Below are 14,562 nucleotides of genomic sequence, written 5' to 3' on the forward strand. Positions count from 1 at the left end.
TGTTACCAAGATGATGTGGGGAATCTCCTACAGGAACAGCTGTACTTTATCTGGGGTTTTAATCAGTCACGTTAATTGATGGCAGGTGTACTCTAATTAGTGTCTAACATGAGTTTGAATGTGATTCGTTGATTCTGAACACTGCCACATTCCCAGTTATAAAAGGGTGTGCACACTTATGCAAGCTGATCATTAGAAGCCCCCCCAAATAAAAAGAAATATATATTTCTGGGTGTTTGTCACTTGATATGTATTATATGCTGCAAAAGGTGAAAAAGGTTCTGACATGACTTAACTTAGTTTCATTTTCTTACATCACAAAAACCTGCCATTCTCACAGGCGTGTGCGGACTTTTCATATCCACGGCAGCTATTATCGTTTCTTATCAGGATTAAAAACGGTAAAAGCCACGCCCACGAGAGTGAAACCACAAGCACCACGAACGCCTTTTCGACCCGCGGGTTCAAGCGTAGGTTTAGTGGCTCGTTTGAAAACAGGAGGCGTGGCTTCTGCCAATCCTAGTGAAGGGGGGCGTGGCCTCTTACTCCTCTCATGAAAATGGACCAGAAGTGAATTAAATCGCAAGATCCACACTCCTACTATTAAAGAAAAAACCCCAAAAAACTCAAGAGCGAAAATACGTAGAGTAAAATTCAAACTTTAATGAACGAAGAGAAAAGAGAGACATGTTTAAGAATTTTTTTTTTTATTGCTTGGCCTGCCATTAGGATGATCGATACCAAAAAGGGTTACAACATCAGCACGATAAGAAGGGATGGAAAGAAAAGAAAAAAAAAAGAAAAAAAAAAACTGTATACATCACTGAAACAGAGAAGAGAAAATGGTCCTCAGCAAAGCTCAAGAGCAGCGCAGATGGACACTCAGCCATGATCACATCATATCAGCTTTTATCCATACTATAGCTCTGAAAAGAATACATGGGAATGACTAATGCACAAGGGGAGGTGTGTTCTGGTGGTTAAGGGGACCAATATGGCCACTTACAGAGGGAGCCGTGAACGTTTCATCATCATCATCATCATCATCATCATCATCAGAAATAAACAGCATGTCGTTGCAGCACTACGCAATGCACAGAAAATCATTTAACTCTAAACTATAAACGCGTCACAAATTCGCGAGAGCCGTTTCCTAAAATCAAATACTGCAGAAAATCGACGTGAGGGAACAACGTAAGAAAATCACATCTGGTTCTTTTCACAAGGTTCTGCTTAAATTTTTTTTTTTTTACAAATGTAGGAAATCCAGGATGTTCAGTCAGTATTATACTACATGAAATAAAACACATGGTGTGACACTAAAGTCAGTCAGTCATCATCATAAAAAAAACAAAACTGTTTCATTAATACACAATGCCAATGTTACATTTTCACATCGCAATAATCGCGTAGCTGTTTAACACAGTTCACGATGTCTTTATGTCATATCGCTACGTTTTTAGATGCTCATTCGTGAACTGGAGCCACCATTTTGTCCCCCATGCTAGTTTGTCTCGAGGCCCATTTACGATCGATACGCACCGATTTCGTTTAAAAATCCTTCGAGCCAATCGTCTGCATTTGAAGCTTTACCACGTCATAACTGCGTTTTGTAATAGCGTTTGCTAGTGTGAACGTGCGGTTATGCGACATGAACAAGACCGCACTTCAATCCTGCCCCTGCAGAAGCTTTGAACAATCCCCACCCTTTCGTGCCGAAACTTTCGACCAATCCCGGAATTCCCTGCAGTCATTACCGTTTGTACCCGCCCGCCATATTTTCTAACGAACGTTTTCTAAATGATTCTCTTTCGCATGACATAAACGAATGAAGGATTTAAACCAAAGCGACTCGGACCACCATAAGGAACTTACAGAAGATGAAGGGACGAACAAGAACATGTTGCGTTGTAAAACTGTGATAAGACGTGGGGCGATTATTGCGATACGAGACTTTATCCTATGCTCAAACCCACAGACTGATAGATTTGCGTTTATCAAAAGCGACACTCAAGCTAAAGGAACTTTTGAAAATAAAGAAATCAGGCACTTCCACAACCTAAAATTATCCGACACGAGTGTAAAGAGACTCTTATATGGGTTTGCAGCTCTCACTCACACACACACACACACACACACACACACACACACACACACACGTTTTCAGCTTGAGTTTCCTCAGTCAGTGTTGAGAAATACAGTACGATGTTTGGAGAACCATAATTCACTGTCCTGTTTAATACTATACAAAAATGTTTGCTATATAAACATTCTGTATTAAAGTTGCAGTATGTAACTATTGGGAATATTTGGAGGCGTGCACATGGTGGTTTACAACGTAAGAGTCCCATCCGACAGCTCTAAATTTATTTGAGACTTTTAGGCCGACTTGAAAGAACTACGTATTTCATTTTTAGAAAAAAAAAAAAAAAAAGAAAAAAGGAAAAAAAAAAAGTTACATACTGCTACTTTAAACATGTTATAAAATGAAGTGACCATAGACCATACTAAATAAAAGCTATTCTGTTGTTACGGTAACGACGAGTTCGCTTTCTGCTCCACAGTGTTTATAATCCAAACACAATTACGTTACGAGGACCTTAAAAAGAAAAACACAGTACCGCACGTGTGCTAAAGTTCACTCCGCGACGCTTCGCTCCGTTAATCCAAAGCAGTTACTCGAGAAATGTGGACAACAAACCCGCAACACCCAAACAAAACTCTGCTATGAAGAACAGAAGCACCGTGAGGTAAAAAAAACTGAGATTTATCCCCTATTCCGTACGCAAACGCGTCACTATTCCGCTGTGGACGTGTCCCAAACCACACCCTATTCACTAATGAGACATCTGAAATGTCTCCGTTCCACTATAGAGACGACACTGTGGGCGTGTCCCAAACCACACCCAGTTTACTAACCACCATCTAAAATGTCTAAGCATCATCAGTCCGCTGTGGAAATGTCCCGAACCGCTCCCTATTTAATATACAAGGCTTGATAGACGCCACGAACACCTCTCCCTGATCAGTCTATTATGGAGGTGTCCCAAACCACACACCCTATTCGCTAGTGTGGCCTCCTCTATATTAATCTACTACGGACATGTTCCAAACCACACCTTATTCGCCTCGGAACCACCACGACAGAACGAGCGGTCTACCGTCGACGTGTCGCGATACACACTCGCTACATAAACACCTCACCACTAGTCCGTTGTGGGCGTGTCCCAAACTAGAGACTTTATTCACTACACCACGTATGCCACATGTGTAGATGTCGACGGTATTTGGTGTTTTGGATTGTTTAACCTATTGCGGGCCATAGTGGGATTTCGTGTGCTGGATATAGAAAAATAGTGCACTACGTAGTGAAAAGGGTGCGGTTTTGGATATACAGTTGAAGTGAAGGGAGAGTACAGCAAGCAAAAGAAAACAAAACAAAAACAACAGGACCAATAATAATGCAAAATAAGCGCCACATATATTTATATATATATTTAGAGAGAGAATCTTAATATTTCAATTTCAGTATATAACAAAGTGTGCAAAAAATACAGTTATGGTGATTTACTATCATTTACTTCTGCTATATATGTGCAATAAAGAACAATAAGGAGCAAAGCGGATCGCTACAGTACACACACACACACACACACACACACACACAGAGTGTTTAAATGATTCAACTTCAGTACCCTCGAGAGAACAAACAGAACCAACAAGACACACACACACACACACACACACACACACACACCAGCCCAAAATGAATTGTAAACACTGCTAAAGGGCGCAAACTTGAGAACGCTCAGTTTACAGCCTCGTCTTGGGATTCGTCGCGCTCTGAACACTTCCAAATAAATCACGTCATTCGAAAAGAGAGAGAAATCGGTGATTCCTGATCTTCACTGAAGCCCAAAACTCAAGATTGGAAAAGACAACACAAAGAAAATTAAGACCTTAAGGTGGGCTTGGTTTCATTACGATTAAACAAACTCATATTTTACGATTTTCTCAGCCATTAGGAATTGATTTTGAAAAGGAAAAAAAAAAAAAAAAAAAGTACAGAAAACAGTAAAAGACAAGGATCTTGAATAATTTCTCCCTGAAGGTTTTGTTCTTCCAGTGTTTATATTATATCATAATCGCTGGATGGTCTGTTTAATTGGTTAAACAGAGTATAACCCCCCCCCCCCCCATTCACTTAGGTTATTGTAACCTCTTGTAAGTTTCATCTGATTGATATTAGACTTTAAACGTCATCGAGTTCTTCGTCAGAGAAGCAACCCTTTGGAACAAAAAGTAACCGGAGCAGTAGGGCTGGGCGATATGACCACCTCATATCAATATAGCGATATGTTACGAGAGCAGTACGATATCGGTACATCACCCAGCCCTAGCTTGCAAAGCGGTTATCCTGGTCAGGATCACGGCGGATCCAGAGCTCGTCCCGGGAATAGTGGGTTCGAGGTGGGAATACACCCTGGATGGAACGCCAGGATTTAGTAACAGTAAGCTTAAATATAATAAAACAAATCTATTGTACCTATAAACGAGTTAACAGGCTCATCTGTAAAGAAGAGGAGTCTCTCTCTGTCTTTTTTTTTTTTTTTGTAATATTTGACTTCCTGTTTCAACGTTTTGTTTGAGAATATCAGATTAAGCTACAACACACACACACACACACACACACACACACACACACACACATATATGTGGAAAACGTATGAAGATCTACTACAAGAATGTGAAAAAAGATGAAAGTGATCTCGGTGGAACTAAAGCCAGATGCTAAATACTCTGAAATGGTTTGAACGGCTGAACAAAGAAAAAAAAAAAAACGCAATAAATTAAAAAGAAACGAACGGATAGATGGATGGATGGATGGATGTACCGAGCAGCCTTGTCTCGGGACTCGTCACGCCCTGAACGCTGCAGAGAAATAAATAGTCACATTTACATGAACAGAATAACTGTTAAGGAGAGTAGTTTCTGGTCGACTTCCTGTTTCGGCAGCTTCACTTTACATCTCTACGTTCGAGAATACGAGGTTAAATCGACAACACACGCACGCACGCACGCACACACACACACTCACGCACGCACGCACGCACGCACGGCGAGCACGAACGAAACGTACACAAGTAAGAAAATAAAGCGTAGCTGGACCCTGCGATAAACAGAGGAGGTGAAAGAGAAGAGAGAGAGAGAGAGAGAGAGAGAGATTCAAACGGAGAGAGAGACGAAGCTGTTGTACTGCTGGATGTTCCTCTTCAGGATGTCGGAGCAGGGTCCGAGCACACGCTCAAACCGAGGACGGTCGAGCTTCACGCACTTCAGAGGGCTGCGTGCGACCACGGTGGCGGCGCGAGGACGGTTCATCAGCAGCGCGATCTCACCTGAACACGCACACACAATTTTTTTTTAAAGCTCGAAGGGCATAAAAACGACAAATTCTCATCTATTAGAAATGCACGGGCGAGAACGAAAGCACGAAATAACAAGAAAACATCAAATCTTTTTTATTATATTTCAGGTGAATAGAGGAGAAAACGCTCACCGAAGTAATCGGAGGAGCCGAGTCTGCCCACTTCTACAAACTCTTCGTTCTCGGAGCGTCTCTGAAGCACCGCTGCAGATCCCTGTAAACACCAGAGCACCTGAGTGTGTGTGTGTGTGTGTGTTTTATACAATGGATATAAAAAGTCTACACACCCCTGGTAACACCAGACTTTTGTGAGGTATAAAAATGAAGTGAAAAACAATCAGAAACATCTGAAATAAACTTTTTTAAAGTTGCATAAGTATTCGGGACGAGTGTTCAGAACGAACCGATCGCATTCGATCTTGTGCTCAAAAGTAATTATCACACGGCCGTCATCGACGAACTTGTTCCGATTAACCCCAAATAAAGACCGGCTGTTTCTGTAGGATCTTCATCACATCTTCTCGGTTTCGTCCGCGTCGTGGTTTGTGAAGAGCTTACAAAGGCTGTATGGTTACCTCGCTGTTAACCATGAGAGGGGTAAAGAAGAATTTCCCCAGACATTAGATATACCATGGGACACTCTGAAGGCGCTTTAACGAAGTAATAGTGTTAGTTTAGGGGGGGGTGGGGTGGGGATTTGTACACTTGTGCAACCAGATTATTATACATAAAAAAATGTTCTTTTTCTTTCCCCTTATACAAGTTTCTGATTGTTTTCTCACTTTATAATTTCAACTTAAAAGTGGAAAGATAACTGACATGATTGATCTTAGTTTCGTCCTTTACTTAACAAGAACCTGTCCTTTTAACAGGTGTGTGTAGACTTTTTGATATCCGCCGTAATGCCATCTACAGCACCTTTGGATTTTCGCTCGGGAGATCTATCAGTTTCTTTAAAAATTTTTTTAAAAATAAACATTTTTTAAAAAAAAGTTCCGCTAAACTAGTGTTTACCTCGAGGATGATGAAAAACTCGTCTCCGGGTTGGCCCTGGACGACGATCTTCTGCCCGTCCTCGAACTGCACTGTCTCCAGAGCGTCGGCCACCGTTAACCTCTCCCATTTATCCAGGGATTCTGAGCGCGGGGAAAATGCTCCGTTAGCAAACTTATGGATTCAATTTAAAAAAAAAAAAAGACGAAACGAGTGATGAGGCTTACCCAAAATGGACACCTTGCTCAGGAATTCCTCGTACATCTTCCTCTTCCTCAGAGTGCTCCCCTGCAAAACACGTACGATTTTCATGCTGAAGATGAGAGAATTGGTCTCGTATTGAAAAGTGAAAACCGTGTGTGCGTGTGTGTGTGTACCATCAGTATTCTCCGGTAGCTGTCTCTGTCGATGCCCCACAATTTGACGTTGGTTTTGGCTCGAACGGTCGCCGCTCTCGGAGTGCCGTAAATCAGCGCCAACTCGCCGAAACTGCCGCCTTCTCCGATACTCGTCACCCACGTGTTGTTCACGTACACCTTACGCAACGTACAGAACGCAACAACACATGACGGACCGGACACGTGACGGCAATCGATTATATACTTAAAAAAAAGGAACGTCTCGCTCTTACGTCCATTTCACCCTGATCGATCACGTAGAAGTTGTCGCCCTCGTCACCTGGAGAAAGGAAAAAAAAAGAGAAAAAAATTTAAAAAATAGAATACAATGTTTGACATTTGTTGTTTCAGTTTAATTACATGAACTGCATTTTGCACACACACACACACACACACACACACACACACACACACCGCACCTTGCTGAATGACGGTCTCTCCGGCGATGTAGTTCACAGGAAACATAGCATCGAATATATCGCTATAGAGGAGGGAAAAATATATATTTATATATTTAACACGAGTCCGTCGGTACACTCGTTGATATAAAGACAAAAGGAAATCTGTCTCACTTACAAATGTTCGCTATTAAGGATTACCTATACTCTAGATATTAGTTATTATTAGTACTGACTGAGTTATTAGTAACAACAGGGGAAATCTGTAACCTGAACTTTCCAACTCAGTCATGTCACTGGAACACCACTGGATAAAACCTTAAGGTTTAGTTGAGGTAATCTTACTAAATTAGCATTTTTATTCACGCTAGACAACGATATTACAGGTGTCTTACTGACGCCGTGCGTTCTCCCTGAATACAGTATTTACAGCACTTTGCTATGAACACAAGAGGGCGCTGTTCACTTCATGATGTATGAACCCCCCCCTTTCCACTCCAGGTTCTGGAGGGAGAGCGTTTGGATATAAAACTCAGCAGCGTATATGTGAATCCCATCCTACAATCTGTCGGAGAAGCTTATAGAAATGTTATTAACGAGCCACTGAATATATGTGGCTGGTTTTATGCTGGAGTTTTGTGTAAAAGTATAAAACATCTGTATACATTTGAAGAAAAAAAAAAAATTGTAGCGGTTTTGAACCCGAGTAATATCTTGAATGTAATCTGAATTTTTATCGTTAATAATCATAAAATCTTGATACGTATATATGATTATACGGTACTTCTATGTACATACTGTATAGCGTTATGCCCCGCCCCCCGAACCATCAAACTCATATATTCAAGCGATTGTAAACATCTCAGTTTATATTAAAAAGATTTTAAGCAGAGTAAAAAAGAAACGTCACCTTCTCTCGTTGTCATCGAGGTGGGAGAACAGCACGTTCTTCTCGATCGCTTTAGCGAGAGCAGCCATTGTTTTGTAGTCTTTCGGAATGACCTGGAAAACAAACACGAACACATTCGTTCTTTAACTTCTTCACTGCGCACACACCAAGGGTGTGTTTAACAAAAATCTAAATATATACCCAACAACCGTAACTTATTTATAGTTTTCCCCATTATAGCTACTTCCGAATATATATATATATACACATACATATATACACACATACACACACCCCAAGGTCATAAGTTTGTGGACACACGACTGAAATGTTTCTCATGATCTTAAAAACCTTTTGATCTGAAGGTGTGAGATTAAACCTGTGAAATCGGTGCTATAGACAAAAACTATGATCGTGCCGACGTATTCGTTTCTTTCATTAGAAAACTAACATTTTATTTACAAAAAAATAGTTTCTTAAACGGACGACTCTGAGGGAAACATTCGGAAAAGCAGCCGATAAGAGTCCAGCGTCGGTGTGGACTCCTTTAATACTGTTTAAAAATCATCTCAGGGAAATTCCTCAAGAAATCGGGCGAGAAAACGCCAAGAACACATTTCTGGAAATTCTAGGCAAAAAGGGCGTTGACTTTGAAGATGCGAAAATACTCAATTATTTTCATTTATTTTGGATTTTTTATCAACATAATTCCCATAGTTCCACTTGTGTTATTCCAGAGTTTTGATGACTTTATTATTATTCTAAAATGTGGGGAAAATAATAAAAATAAAGAACGAGTGTGTCTAAACTTTTGACCGGTAGGCTGTGTGTGTGTGTGTGTATATTTTATATATATATATATATATATATATATATATATATATATATATATATATATATATATATATATATATATATATATATTTTAATTAGCAAACCAGTTGTTTTTTTTGTTTAAGCGGTTTGCTAACATCTCTGAATAGCTAGGTAGTTCACTAAATTACCAGAAATACAAATACAAGAACAGACACAAGTTCACACTAGCAGGTGACAAGTCACTCGTGTCTTGTAGTTTATTCCTTGTGGGTGTGGCCTGTCGAACGTTTTTTTTTTTCTGTGTGAACACAGCATAAGAGTTTAATTAGTTCTTGGCTCAGTGTGTAGAGAGGTCTCAGTACTTTTCTGACGTAGGATGCGGCGTCCTCCTCGGTGTAAACCTCTGCGCTGATGGCGCCACGGCGACGGCGACCTTTCACCACCGGGTTCATGGGAGGAGAAATCTCGTCCTCGCGGGAATCGGAGCGAGAACCGGACTTCTGCTGGCTGAGAATCTGTTTGGCCTCCTCCTGCATATAATCGATTATATACATTAAATAAATATAATTTTTTTTAAACTAGTGTGTTTAGCCTCATTAGCCTTGCCTCTCCAGCGCGCTAAACTACAGATGCAAACTTAAGACAACAAATATGTCCGACGATCAACAAGGACACCGTGGGCGTCTTTTCATTTTTCACTGATTGTTATTTGCTGTGAATGAAAGCGCGCACCTTCTCGAGCCTCTCGAAGTAGTCCCGGAGGAAGGCCATGGGTCGCTCTGGCCTGGACGTGCACAGCTGCACGATGCAGTCCTTCAGCAGCTGCTGGATGTTGTGCTTCTGCACGTAGAGCTCACACTCCCGCAGGCTCCTCTCCTCCTCGGTGCTTGAGCTGCCGGACGCCATGATGACCTGGAGGAAAACACCTAGAAAAATGAAATCTGTCAGAGAGTTCTGCATCGAGCTCATCCGAGTCAGTTATTTGTCGATACGTTTCAGAGTCTTTCGGTTCGGGTCGGTCGTGCTACAGTCAAATCAAGTCTTATTCAGAAGTACTGAAACAACCGGCTCTGGTAATGGAAAACCAGAAAAATCTGTGTGTTACGGCTCAGCTATGCTAGGAACACACATAGTTTACTTAAAGCTGCTCTTCTGAGTGGGTTCGACATCAGTTCCCGACCTCACTAATCCCACGCTCCAAAATGTAGTGGACAGCCTTCCCAGAAGAATGGAGCTTGTTATAACAGCAACATCTGGAATGAGATGTTCGACAAGCACATGCAAGTGTGATGGTCAGGTGTCCGCAAACTTTTGGCAGTATAGCGTATATTATCTGAAGTTACTTTGCCAATCCATTCTACAGTACACTCTTAGGGGGGGGGGGGGGAGCGTTCAAAGGTTCTCTAAACGGTTCTATCCTTCTAAAAGGGTTCGAGAAAGAAATTTTTAAAAGCCTCCCTTTTTCACACATACATGAAAGACTGAAACTGTTTCGCAAGCTTCAAGACAGTTTGAGGTTGAAAGACAGAATGAAAGAAAGAATGAGTGACAGTCAGTTACGGGGAGAAAGACTGATAACAAATAGAGTGATAGAAAGTAGAAAGTCAGAAGGAGTGAGAGTGTGACACAAGTTGGAGATGATGAGAGTGCGCGTTATTGGCAGAAAGACAGAAGGCGTGAGAGTGATACGGGCAGATTGATAGAAAGAAATATGGGAACAGAGCGAGGGAGAGAAAAAGAGGAAGGGAGAGGGGGGGGAAGAGAGAGGGAGAGGAAGGGGGAGAGAGAGAGAGTGAGAGGGAGAGAGAGAGGGAGAGGAAGGGAGAGAGAGGGGAAGGGAGAGAGAGAGAGGGAGAGAGAAAGAGAGAGAAGGAGAGGAAGGGAGGGAGAGAGAGAGAGAGAGGAAGGGAGAGAGAGAGGGAGAGGAAGGGAGAGAGAGAGGGAGAGGACGGGAGAGAGAGAGAAGGAGAGGAAGGGAGAGAGAGAGAGGGAGAGGAAGGGAGAGAGAGAGGGAGAGGAAGGGAGAGGGGGGGGGAGAGAGGGAGAGGAAGGGAGAGAGGGAGAGAGAGAGGAAGGGAGAGAGGGAGAGAGAGAGGAAGAGAGAGAGAGAGAGAGAGAAGGAGAGAGAGAGAGAGAGAGAGAGAGAGAGAGCGCTACTAGTAAATTGATGGAGAGATAGATGGGGAAAAAATGGATAAGATAATGTTACAGATGAATGCCCATGAAATAACAGTGTTGTTTTGGGATAGCAGTAAGTATAAGATAATCCACAGACCAAGCTGAGCGTAACGCGTACCCGGTCCCTCCCGGATTTTGTTCAGACCCATCAGCCGACGCCCTCTTCGGTTCTCATGCGGCGAACGCGAGTACAACTAAAAGGTCTCATTTACCAACAAACATCACTGCGAAAGACCGCGCAGAACAATGTCACCAAGTCAAGAAGTTTTCCACACACACAAAAAAACAGACGCAACAAAATGAAGCATTTTTTTGGCCGCAACAATCACAAAAAGCGCCGCCACGTCCCTGATTCGACGCCGAACTCTGGTTACCGTCTGTATGGAACGGCGCGGGTTCTCACCCTGTCTGAGCTGGTTTCCTCAGGGTTCTCCGGTTTCCTCTTCCTGTCCAAAAACACAGCAGTAGGTGGACCGGCTACACAAAATGTCCTGTTTGTGTGAACGACTGGGTGACTGTGTGAACGATGCCCTGTGCTGCCAGCGTTCCCGGGAACGCCTCTCGGACCCCGTGCCACCCTGACCCGGATGCAGCGCTTACCAAAGATGAATCGAGGAATGAATGAATTAAAGAAAGAGTACACAGACTTGAAAGCCTTGTATACGCCAGGTATTATCCTGGTGTATCAGCACCCCGTTTTAGGTAACCCTGAACCCACACCTGCACTTCCTTTACTTGTGGGATATGTAAATAGAAAGTTAAGCTTTTAAGCACTACGTTGCAAAATAATAATTATAAAGTGTTCTATAGGAGGATGTAGGTATGTGGAACTGCATTTACACTGCACACAAGCCCAACTCTCCTGTAGTGAATTTAGCCTTGGAAGCCTAGCCATGACAGATTTTGCTCGTTATTTGCTTAAGCTAGTTATTTTTTTTGCACAAGAAAAGACGAATACACGACACAATTTATCGCTATTAAGATGCAATGCAAAATTTCCCTTTAATCCGACGTATTTATATCAGCTTCAACCAGTCAGGTGATAAGCGTAATGCAGCTAGCCAGCTTTTTTTTTTTTTTTTTTTTTTTACATTTTTTTCCCCCCTATCCGCATTCGCTAAACCCCGCCTCCCGGCACTGGGATTGGCTACCTCTTTCCCGCTGTCCGCGCGAGGATTCGCTACAAGTTTCTTTCTCGCGAAAAGTCACCACATCGACCAATGACCCCGAGGGGGCGGGTTGAAGTTGTCCAATAGCCGCGAGAACACAGTGTTTGTCGTAATACTGGTGGGAAAAGATCATGCGCCTGGAGAACGGTTAAGAGAAACGCCATCTTGTAAACGCTACCGTTATCAAAACAAACGGAAACCACCGCATTCTGACTTTGTTTCCCTCTGAAACGTCCCCAAACGAGCAGAAAACCTAACGAAAGGCCGCCATTTTGTTAAACACCCTACCTGAGTTGTCAGAAAAGATGTCCTTGGTGGTGTTGTTCTTTTGGTTTGTTTTTTTTATTTTATTTATTTAACTTTAATAAACAGTGACACTCCCGTTCTCTCTTCTCGGTCCTCGCTTGGATGGATGCCTCAACCCGGAAACACGTCATCACCGGACACAAACACGCAGTGACGTTAATTTGCCCCCCTCAGGGTTTTTTTTTGTTGTTTGTAAAGAGGCTAAAATGTAAAATAATGTACAATTTACTTTATATATGTAACGTATAATCGTCATTTTATACTTATAGTCAAATATCCTACGTATAAAGTATCAGTTACAATGTATTCGGCAAATCTGTATCAATCAGGTTTCAATCAGATTCCTAAATGATTTCTGTAGGAATTTTCTGGTTCACATTAAAAACCTCCAGAACCAAATAAGGCCTTTTTTTCACCCTAAGATCATTACATCAGAATAAACACGGACACGGGTGACATCGTAGCTTTGCTGCCTCACAGCTCCATCGTCCTGAGCTCCGATTACTGTCTGTATGGAGTTTCACATGTTCTCCCCTTGTCCGTGTGGGTTTCCTCTGGGTTCTCTGGTTTCCTCTCACCTCCCAAAAACATGCCATTAGGTGGATTAGCAAATCTAAATATGACCAAGCGTGTGAATGTGTGCATGGTGCTTTATGATGAATACCTCCAGGAAATATTCCTGCCTTGTGATAGGCTTGGGATCCACCATAATCATAATGAGTCTTTATTGATCACGTATACACATGCACAGTGAAATTCTTTTCAGAGCGCAGGGTCAGCCATGATACAGCGCCCCTGGAGCAGAGATGGTTAAGGGCCTTGCTCAAGGGCCCAACATTGGCAGCTTGGCAGTGCTGGGGCTTGAACCCCCGACCTTCCAATCAGTAACCCAGAGCCTTAACCGCCACTGCCCCCCCAACTGCACCATGATCAGGCTAAAGCATTTATTGATGAATCAATGAATAAACTTATATAAGCCATCAGGAGCCATTAGGAACAACACTTTCCATTTACACTTTAAAACCCATGAGGAAACGCTATATTATTATAGTCCTGTAATCACAGCCTCCTTAATCAAATTTATTTTCTGGACATCGGGCTTAGAAAGATGCTGCCTGATAGCACACGTTTACTTGCCTCAAGATGATTTCTGAGTAATAAGCAAGCAACACTGGCTAATTAATTAATTAATTAATTAATTAAAGCGATTCATTCTAATAAGCGATTATGTAATAAGTCGTTGTTTTGCATGCTGTCACATACACAACACAGATCACTTTATTGAATTATTATTCTTTTTTGGCATAACGAAAGGCACTTTTTAACTTCACGATGAAAACGAGAGCAGTTGGAAATGGGCGTGTCTTTGCGTCCATACATGGAGATGTTCCCAATCTTCACTGGTGTTGCTAACCTCCTTGTAGGTGTACAGTAACACGCCGCAGCCCATGCGTCATTCTGTACAGTTTGTCTTTCAATGCAAAAGTGAGCAGTGTTCGTGTTGTTAAACACCTCAGTGTCACCGCTGGATTGAGAAACATTCCACCAAACCAAAAAAAAAACAACAACACACCTTCCAGTTCTGTGATAAGATCGGACACAAATTAATGGCTTTAACACACACACGCACACACACATACACAATGTGCATGGAAAAAAAAGATAAGCCTGTACACCTCCAAGGGAGGAGAGTGTAATAAAGTGCAGTAAATGTTTAACACAGTGTTTAAACCTCCAACACTGCTGTACCTGATCCACTCGTACCAAAACCACACACAGTGTCGGTGTGAGTGCTGTACTGTCCTGAGAACCAACCACCACCCAAACACCACATTTGTATATAATATTACGTTTCCTACATTATCCACAATGTCTTCCTGATCATGGTGCAATGGGATTTAGCCCTCGCTTCATCTCGATTCTCCGAGAGTGATGCAGCGGCGCTTTAGTGTTCAAGTCTGTCCACATTTCTTGCCTCCTCATCTGT

At 42.2% G+C, this 14,562-nt stretch overlaps 1 protein-coding gene across 2 annotated transcripts; it reads right to left on the bottom strand.

The window, feature by feature from the left end:
* Positions 1–686: 686 nt before the first annotated feature.
* prkar1aa (protein kinase, cAMP-dependent, regulatory, type I, alpha (tissue specific extinguisher 1) a) lies at positions 687–12,705 on the bottom strand. Of its 2 annotated transcripts, none has more exons than XM_053616594.1 (11): positions 12,558–12,705; positions 9,655–9,848; positions 9,285–9,452; positions 8,128–8,219; positions 7,239–7,300; positions 7,053–7,099; positions 6,799–6,957; positions 6,649–6,709; positions 6,443–6,564; positions 5,561–5,642; positions 687–5,399 (listed from the first exon to the last, which is right to left on the bottom strand). In XM_053616594.1, exons 2-11 carry the CDS (start codon positions 9,826–9,828, stop codon positions 5,227–5,229), a joined length of 1,140 nt encoding a protein of 379 aa, XP_053472569.1. In that variant the 5' UTR covers positions 9,829–9,848; positions 12,558–12,705; the 3' UTR covers positions 687–5,226. The 2 variants fall into 2 exon arrangements, with proteins under 2 accessions (XP_053472569.1, XP_053472576.1); XM_053616601.1 differs by having other exon boundaries at positions 9,655–9,834; positions 12,558–12,703.
* Between the last annotated feature and the right edge of the window lie 1,857 nt (positions 12,706–14,562).

The sequence above is a fragment of the Ictalurus furcatus genome, chromosome 2 (assembly GCF_023375685.1).
Source record: "Ictalurus furcatus strain D&B chromosome 2, Billie_1.0, whole genome shotgun sequence".
NCBI lineage: Eukaryota > Metazoa > Chordata > Actinopteri > Siluriformes > Ictaluridae > Ictalurus > Ictalurus furcatus.

Bases quoted from the DNA above. Each gene is read 5' to 3' on its own strand.
- prkar1aa (XM_053616594.1), bottom strand. From the start codon at position 9,828: ATGGCGTCCGGCAGCTCAAGCACCGAGGAGGAGAGGAGCCTGCGGGAG. The intron at 9,453-9,654 runs GTGCGCGCTTTC...GATTATATGCAG, and splicing joins ACTTCGAGAGGCTCGAGAAG to GAGGAGGCCAAACAGATTCT. The intron at 6,958-7,052 runs GTAAGAGCGAGA...ACGTTGCGTAAG, and splicing joins TCGATCAGGGTGAAATGGAC to GTGTACGTGAACAACACGTG.